Source organism: Buceros rhinoceros, unplaced genomic scaffold, assembly GCF_000710305.1.
Source record: "Buceros rhinoceros silvestris isolate BGI_N320 unplaced genomic scaffold, ASM71030v1 scaffold20580, whole genome shotgun sequence".
In the NCBI taxonomy this organism is placed as follows: Eukaryota; Metazoa; Chordata; class Aves; order Bucerotiformes; family Bucerotidae; genus Buceros; species Buceros rhinoceros.
In genome coordinates this window covers 11,413-20,988 of record NW_010391556.1, presented here as the reverse complement: position 1 = coordinate 20,988, position 9,576 = coordinate 11,413, and the positions used below count along the sequence as shown (strand labels likewise).

The window sequence follows — 9,576 nt, the reverse complement described above, 5'->3', positions numbered from 1 at the left end:
TTAAAACTGTTGTTTTTATGGATGACTTAATTTTTGTGAGCCTTTAAAAAAAAAAAAAGGCAAAACTGGTACATTTCCTTTGAGTAACCTCCTGTCACCTCTTACACTGTGGGCTGCCTAATGAACTTGGGAGTAACTCCTGTGTGGGGCACTGCAAAGAAGTGCTGGAATAAAGTCTGGATATACTTTTTCCTGGAGTGGAGTGGCAGAGTGACAGCACTGTGGCCGGGGGCGCTCATCTACAGAAGAGAGAACGTTTTGAAGACAACTTGTATAAATAAAACCCACCCAAACTGCCATCTTGGCCACACAGCCATTCCCTGTGGCACTTCGTTTCTTCTGGTGCTGTTTCCTCATCTGCAGGAGGGGGCTGGGGCTGGCTTTGGGACACTGCCTTAGTTAGTTAAAGTGGCCTGAGAAAGTGGCATAGAAAAAATAAATTGTGAGTTAATGCTGCTAATGGCCAAACCAAGCAAAGAGTTAGTTACTTTACGAGTGCTGAAGTGACCGGAAATGCATGGCTGAAACTGTTCTGGTATTGATTTGTTGTTTGGTTTTTTTCAGTAATTTATGTCCCAGTTTTATTAGCTGCTTTAAACAGTAAGAGACCTGGTTTTTCAGCACTCCTGCTCTGCATTGACTTCTGGGGCCTCTCGGCACGCAGAGCATGTACATATCCCCATGCTAATGAATCCTACTATAAAGCAGCCAGTACTTAGAAATACTGACATGGCAGAGGGAAGGGTGACAGTAAAGAGCAAAAACCACCAAGCTGGCACCATTATGGAAGAGATAGATACTTGTTGGAGAGCCCAGATTTGCCTGTTTAGATACTGTGCAAGATGACCAGTGTGGGCCATACAACTCCTCCTCAAAGTAAGTTACTTCAGGAAATAGTATATCCAGTATGAATTGTCATCTAGTGTGGAAATTAAACCAGCACAAACCTGACTTGCAAATCCGGGGCTGGTCCGGGCAGTTCAAGTATTTAGAACAGTCTTAAGAGCAGCAACTTGCAATTTTCATGGTTGTGGCAACCCATTTCTCTGCTCTCCCTCATGTTGTGGAGTGCTCACTGGTTTCTGCCGACGCCTGCTCTCAGAGGTTTGGAAATACAAAGGACTTTACTCAGAAAGTTGCAATTTGATGATGCTGGAGATAGATAGAAAGCAAAACTGATCACAGACTTCTGTACTTCCCCTTGGCGTTCCTCTCACCTGAATCAACTCTGTGGCAGTACTTTGTGAAACAACTGCCCCTTGCTTGTCTCACAGCAGTTACACTAAGGCTGGGATTATGGAAAACGTTCTTGGGCCAGGCTCAAGAGAAGGATCACCGCCCTGGTGATGAGCAGCTGGTGCTGCTACCTGCACTGCCGCTTGTGCAGTCCAAGCTCTAAAGAGCTTCACTTAGATTGCAAAACAAGGAGAGACATTTGCATTGGACTGTGGTGCACGTCCCTGATGTACACCCAGGCTAGTGGCCTGCTCACTTACAGCCTCATTAAGAAACTTCACTGACAGATCAAAGCTCTGGCCTTCAGCTGGAGGCTCTGCTACACAAAAGCACGTTATTTCCTTCTGTAAAGCGATTACCTTTAGATGCTGAACTCGCAGGGACTCCTTGGCCCGTGCAAAGCTTTCCCAGGGTGGGTGCTGACACAAGGTGTCTTGCTAGACTGAAGGGTGATGGTACCGCCCAAAGAGAAGAGCTCTGTGAGGAGTTCAAGTGATGCCAAGTTTTTCCATTTTTAGCTGACCTGCTGCGCAGGTGTTCCCTGGGGCGATGAGTGCTATCTTGTACAGTTCTTCACCTCTACAGCAGAGGAAAGAGCTTTTACATTTCCCCATCAAGCCTTCCAGGAGGAGGTCCGAAACAATGAGTTGAGACAAGTATTTTTGAAAAGGGTTTGTTTCATGGAGAGAATTTCCTAGCCATAGGTAATCCGAGCCCTAGCTAGAGCACCGGTGGCCCAAGTCAAGTTATGAACTAGGGCGGTGTATGTTCTGACTAGTAACCACAATGTTAAAACCACCTTAAAATGCTTTAAATTCCGTGGTGGTTTACCCTGCTTTGCTGCAACGTCCCTCAAGATCAAAACTAATCTCTGATGAAACACAGCCCTGCTGCAACAGGTGACCTTGACGGGACCTCACAGAAAGGGCGACTTTGGCCCAAAGCTGACTGCACGTGCAGGGAGTGGCTGTCTGGCTCACTAGCGTTTCCCTCAGTGGGAATCAGGGGGGAAGAACAGAACAGATGCATGCTAAACCTGACTGCTCTGAAGCCACCTCTGTAGCTTTCACCTCGTGGACGCTGGAGCTGTTGCCTGCTAGAAGGTGTCCCCCAGCTCCACACACAGCACAGTCAAAACACCCCAGAGGACCTTACTACAGAAGATCCCAACCTGGGAGCTTCCCCTGAGGTGAGATTAGCATTACTACCAGTGCTCACAGCCACTTACTCATCATTCCTCTCTGCCTGGTTTCTCTGAATCTCCATGTTTCCAGTACATGAATACACTTCACGGCTTTAAAAGTGCTGGCCAGGGCCACCCTGTGCTCCCCAGAAACGTACAGAAGCCAACTGCCTGCCTTTGACCTGACGAAGACCAACTCCAGCCCCCTGCAGCGATTTGCCCTGTATTAAAATGAAGCTTCAGTGTGTGGCACAGCAGACTGCAACCCGCAATGCTGAATGACCTGTTAAAAGCCAAATAAACCAGCTCACCCCACTAGCTCGCTCCAGGCCTCGTGGGGGTAGTACAAACCAGGGGGCTGATTTTTTTCCAGTGTGGTAAAAATAAATGAAAATATTACTCATAGCCCTCACAGCACATTTAACACTGCAAATCCTTCCCAAAGAAAACAACATTTCACACCTCTGACCCATCAGCCAAGCCAGCAGCACAGCGTGACTCCATTGTTTGGCTCCGTACGCACACAGCTCACGGGACCCATCCACCCTTCCCAGAGGCTGCTCAGCAATTCCTGATCCTGGATAGGTTTGAAGGAACCTTAACATGAGCGTCCCTCCTTCTGAGACAACTCTTCAGTTTCAGTCAAGCACTGCAGCCCCCCGAACAGAATCCCAGCAGTGGTACACGCTGAGTACCACAGCCATAGTACCGACACCCACAGACTCCTTTCTTCTGCTTCTGCCCAGCGATTAATGGGATCGGTCCTCTCTTCAGGACAAAACGAGCAGAGAAGCAGGAGTCAGAGGAGACGCACTATCCCCGATTAAACAACCTGCCCTTCTGTAACAGGCCACTCCAAGGGAAAACATTCTGTGTGCGGACAACAACTCTCCTCTCCTGTGTCTGTCCTCCCAAACATCTCTCCGATCTGCTGGCCAATTTCAAGCAAACGTGACAGTGCATCAGTTTCTTCTAGGTATTTTGAGGAGGATGGTGAACAGAGGAAGAAGGACACACTCCTCTTCCTCGAGAAGGACAATTCAGAGACTGCACTGCGGATGTGGAGGAGTTCCGGTCACCATCAGGTCACAGGATTTATTACCAGAGAATCTGTCCGCAGGACAAAGCCCCAAGAACAAACATCAGACTTTATTCTGTTACTTATGAACTTCTTTTTCATTATTAATGTTATCATCTCTCTAACCTCAGAATGAAGTCCTAGTTTTTACCATTCTCTTCCAGGAAGTGACCCCAGCTTCTCTTTCCAATGACGCGTGGCCAGTGCCAGAAAATATGCAGCCAGAAAGGTGCACAATCCTGGGAGAAAAAGACAAGAGTATCTCCACTCAGTGCACAGGAGAGACCCCACTTCCACTGAAGCCAAATATTTCACCCATTTCAACAGGGTGACACAGAAACACAAACAGCTAACAGCAAGTACAAGAGAAAAAAGCGCAGAAAAGCAGGAGGCTGGGGCTCACAGGGCAAAACAGATGGCAGCAAACAAACAAACGGAAAACACCACCACAAACCTGGAAAATGACAGGTCTGTACAGTTAACCCCATTTCTACTGACCTCCAGCTTTCCCGAGACAGACGGATGTGAGAGCACCTTTGTCACTGACATGCCTCTAATGGAATGGACGTTAAAACGACCTTCAAGTGACAGCTCGCCACAGGATAAGCATGACAAATGCAGCCAGATAGTCATCGCCACCTTGTCTGCAGACACGGGATGACATACTGTAATACACTTGTGTCAAAAGAAGGAAAATGCTGGATGGTCTTTTTAATGGGTTTGTCTGTAGCAAAAGGACCCGCTGGGGATCTAATTTACAGGGGGAGCACTTGACAGAATCAGCTTATGAGGGAGCTGTGCGTGTGTGCCTAGTGTGTGGGCAAGCTGCCGAAGGAAAGTACCGATGGAAAGTTGCCTAAGGAAAGTCAACTCTGTTCTTGCAGGAAAAGTCACCACATTCTTGTAGAATTAAGCAAAGAACTAGGACTTCTGTAGTCTACAAAACTAAAATAAAAATAAAGCAGAAAAACAGTAGCACCCATACAGCAAACCATAAAAAAAACCCCTCACACTTTTGCAAAGATGAAAGGAGCATGTGGTTCCATGCCCGACTTACCATGCAGTGAGAAAAAGGGTTATTCTGGATGAAACTATAGGGAATGTGGAGGCAGAACCCAGGGCCACAGAGGAGACGGGAGTGAAGTGTTTAGCTTTACGTGCAGAGGAGGAGAACAAGGCCTCAGCAGCAGCACAAATCCCACACAGTTGTGCATTAAAAATGCTGGAGTTGGGAACTCAAACTGCAACGTGCTTTCAGTGTCTTTATCTTTTGGGGTGAATGAAATAAATAACTTTTTATTTCATTTTTAATAAGGACAGAGTTTGGACAAAACAGACAGAAAGCTTCTGTGAGCACTGTTCTGGGGAAAACCAGTAAGTTTAACTTGCTCTGTTGGATCTCTTAGAGTTCAGAAGCATGAAGGACCATCTCAGCTTCCAAGGGCTAAGAGCAACTCTTCACTCACAGCTCTGGAGCTGCACCTTTGCATACTCAGTCTGTTTTACAAGATTTCAGGGTGGCTAGTAGAAACTTCTATGGTACTTTGAAAAGCAGCATGCCTTAAAGCAGGTCTGCCACTCGGGACTATCCCGGCTTGCCACAACAGGGACAGTTCAGGAGATTCATGTATTTTTAAGCAGAAGGAACTATTATGATCATCTAACTGGCATCCTGCATAACCATACAAACTGGCCTAGTACAATTATCTCTAAGTACCTTACAACAACTTCTCTGAGGAAGTTAGTCACCTCGAACATTTCAACGCAACAGACTAGTCTAACGAAAGGAAAACACGACAATTGTGACAGACTGTGTGAGGTGCAAACATAAAGGCCAGAGCCCACAATGCAGTAATAAGCCAGTGCAGGATGGCCTTGAAGCCAGAGAATCGTTTCCATCGCATTAGAAACTATCCAAATTCTATCTGAAATCTGCTACGACCTGCCACAAAGAACCCCCCAGCACCAGAGCAGCCAAGCCCATGCCTTTAGCAGTTATTATAAAGGCTCTTAATGTTGTTTACCGCTCCCTGGCCCTCTTCCTGGCTGGACCACTGCTGCTGGCTGAGCGGTCAGGCAGGTGCTGGAAGCTCATCTCCTGCTATATTTTCCCCATTGTGTTTGCACTTGATATCAAGACTCCTTCAAGTCCGCAATGCTGGAAGAGGTAGGAGATTCCAAACTGGCCCTGGAGCATACAAGCAAACACTTCAGACACGTTTATTCCAACCACAGACACGTCACTGTTTCATATCAACTAGGAGAGCAAAGCCCTTCCCCACCCCTCGAACTTCAGTATTTCTCAGCTGTAGTATTTCTTTCCCAAGTGCCCATTTAAAACAAACAGGAATAACAGGAAAGAGGAGGAGCTGGGACTGCTACATAAAAAAAGCCCTAAAAAAAAATAAATATAACTAGGAGAGCAAAGCCCTTCCCCACCCCTCGAACTTCAGTATTTCTCAGCTGTAGTATTTCTTTCCCAAGTGCCCATTTAAAACAAACAGGAATAACAGGAAAGAGGAGGAGCTGGGACTGCTACATAAAAAACGCCCTAAAAAAAAATAAATCTCACTGGTATTCACTGCTCAGCACCAGGACTGCCAGTGGTCAACACCTTCAAGGAGAACAATAATGAATACCCAAATAAGACCTCACTAGGGCTAAAGTTTCCCACTTTTCAGAACTCAGAAGACTGTCCCAAACCTTTTGTCATCCAGAGATTATACGGACCCCAAACATAAATCCAAGCTGCATTTCTTCTTTGAAAACCCCTGGGCCCCCTTTGTTAACCTAGAGCTCAGTTCAGTCTGTAGCAGAGTCCTGCTCCTGGCAGGTCACCTCCCAGAAGGAAGAACAGCAGATGCAGGGAGCCACTGGATTACATGCATACACGTGAAAACAGATTCAGCAACAGCAACCTGATCCCCACTTAGTAAGCAAATTAATTTGAAAAACCCAAACCAAACCGAAACAATTCATTACAGCCATGGAAAGATTGTTTCTCTACTCAAGCATGTGCGTTGTGCCTCTTACAGGGGATGACACATTCTGGAGGAGCATGGGGGAAACGTCAGAATATTTAAACAAGCACAGGCAGCTTAACACAATACAAAAGTCTACAGCAGATTCGCTCAGGATCTTCTCATCACAGGATCGAAGGGCACAAGAACAACACTGAGTCGGCTGAGGGGATACGAATGACCAAGATGGAAGAACATGACTCATTTCAGATACAGAAATGTTTAATGGCGTTAAAGTGCTACTTTAATGGGGACCATATGCTAATATTTCAACACAATTCCACTGCACTGCTAAATATGGTTGTCTTTATTTTTTTTTATTTTATTTTACCTCTTTTTGCCCAGCCCTACCTAAAACAATAAAATAAAATCTAAAGGACTGAAATTAACAACCCATTCAAATCAGCAATAAGTTATGAATTTTATAAAGCATTTTTTCCTCTTTTTTTTTTCTTAGTAATGAGGGGTAGTTAAATTACTTAAGGATATACAAAGTTTCAAACAATGCCATAGGTGAGGAATCTATTAAGGATTGTAAAACAAAATAATCCTGGCCATTAAAAAGACAAAAATAAAAAAAAGTGCAGGTTAGAATGCTCGTCTCTGAGGAAATTAGAAAACATTTGCTACAATAGCTCTTACAGCACCTGCACAGGTAAGATGGCAAGGCCCTTGGGAACAGGACGTGCAGTCAAAACATTACATTAACATGAGAGACGTGCTGAGCTTAACTAGGTTAACTACTGGACTGGAACTTCAAAAGTCAGCAAAGGGAATGATTCTAAAAAGAAAACCAAAGAAACCCCCACCAAACCTGGCCTCTTCCAGCTAGCACAGCCTTCATCCATCGTGTGCACGGCAAAAAGCATCTTCACGTTTCATTGGGTCAAGTGCTTCATCAAAACAGAGATCTTCTCATGGCATAAATTCATATAAAAGACATCTAAGGTTTCATACAGACAAGCTCTAAAAAGACGCATCAGACTTGGGGTGTTTTCCCTCCCAACACATTTACAAATGTTTATCAAAAAATCTCTTCAAATAAAAAGGTCATAGTGGCTCAGTATCTGGGCATGACTTTCTGTCATTTCACCTCTCGTATGTGCTGGTTTCTTTCTGTCCTCAGCTGGCTGTGTGTCTGCATATGAGCATGCATCTACCAGGAGATCTGCTGTCGGTGTCACAGCCTGAGGCGGGACACGGCCCAAGATGTGCTGATAGATTACGAGTGTGTACCTCTTGCTTTAGCCACACATCAGAGGTACTTGCTTTTTAAATGACGTCCAACAGAAAGCTGAGCTGAATGGTGTTCTCTCCTGAAGATCTCTTTGCTGTCCTTCCCCCCTCTCTGTCTGGGCACAGAATGAGACCTTAATCATTATGGTCACTGTTATTCCTGGGCTACGTAAGCCTTTTTTTATTTCCTAGGACATTATGGACAGCATCGGATTGTGATAAACTGTAGGACACGGTCCTTTTAGGACCAAAAAAACTCTTCAGAGGGCCTAAACTAGGTTGTTCAACCTGAATGCAATGTTAAGAATTTCTGACATTTCTCAAATCTTATGACGGAAGAGAGGGATGAGTCTCTAGTATCCTCTTTCAAACAAATAAATTCAAAACAAAGTGTTTCATCACTAAGGTCTAGATCCACGTCCCACAGAAACAAACGGATTTCACCAACTTCAAAGGGACTAGTGTTTGGTCTAACTTTTTGCCAGCAGGGACTGGGATTGGTAACATGACCAAATGAACACGTGTGGGTTTCTGTGGAGGCTTCCGTTACCCAAAAAGCTTTATATACAGGTCTCTCCAGGACTAGCTGTCAACTTGTCATTTCTGAAAGAGGATACTGGCATCTAAGACCCAGTTCAATCACCCCAGTAAAATCATTCACCCTGCACTGTTGTCTCACTCGATTCTAGGAAGCAAACGAGAGCTTGACACTGGCGCTGGAGTAACCCTCGTCACTCCCAATACTCTGCAAGCTGCTGTGATCATCAATGTCACTGATGCTGGTTGTGCTGATATTGTCCACTTCTCCATGGGAGAACTCTGTGCTTTCAACGTCCACTTCAATCTCTTCTAAAAAGGAAATGAGAGAAATGCACACAGGTTAGCACGACAGATCCCACTGCTCCCTTCACACCAGCGAGGTGCTGGGAGTCCCACAGTCAGGGATGAGGTAGAGTCCGCAGGGAGACTTTCAGTGTTCTCTCTGGAGTGGGATGGGCTGTGGACATGATTTCTAAAAAGACTAGATACCAGCTTGGAGTGTTCCCTAGGGACTTGGCAAAGGGATTAACTCCTCCAGCATACAGGCCACACTGTCACTGTAGGTGGGCCACCACAGGCACTGGGCACTCTTCTTTGGCCCTCTACTACCCCAGCGTTGGAAACAAAAAGATACAGATAGAAGAGAGGGCAACAGAGAAAATGGAGTGTGAAGTTACCCCGAAACATACTCCTTGCTTGATATTACACTGCCAAAGCTCAGACCACTCATACAGGGCATTATGACGCATTACCACGGGGATCTGGGTTACTCTCAGAGATGCTCAGTGAACTTTAGAACACAAATCTTGTTTTTAAGAAAGACTTAGAAAGCAGAGATCTAGTTAACCAGATATCTTGGTTCCCATATTGTTCAGGAATGTTCCTAAAGGATTTTTTTTTTGTTAAAGTACAGACTCAGAACCAAACTATACAGGATCTTTGGGTCTGTCAGTAAATGTCAAACCATCTATTGTGCCTAAATCTCTCTCCACAGCAGTTACTTAAAAAAAGAAAATGATCTGAATTAATTTAGCTGTTCAGATCATCTCTATCCAGTTTATACTGAGGAGATTAATTCTATGGGAAGTTTGGGGAAAAGAACTCCAAAGTGTGTGTGTGTGTGTAGAACGACCCTGGGAATTTTAAGAAGCAGTTTGCTTGGTTATACCACAGTACCTTGGTTACACCATGCCCAAATACAGAACGAGAAGCCAGATGCTGCTTTGCAACATCTGCTCCAGTCCTACTAATATCATCTTTTCCTAAGTTGCCAAGAGGTTCAG

General features: G+C 45.1%; 1 protein-coding gene across 1 annotated transcript in view; it reads right to left on the bottom strand.

Annotated features, from left to right (window-relative positions):
- Positions 1 to 6,726: 6,726 nt before the first annotated feature.
- MXI1 (MAX interactor 1, dimerization protein) overlaps positions 6,727 to 9,576 on the bottom strand; it is a gene marked incomplete at its 5' end in the record, with an annotated part of 4,763 nt that continues 1,913 nt past the window's right edge. The window contains one exon of the mRNA XM_010142328.1: positions 6,727 to 8,602. Coding sequence (XP_010140630.1) covers positions 8,439 to 8,602 — 164 coding nt within the window. The remainder of the gene's footprint in view (positions 8,603 to 9,576) is intronic.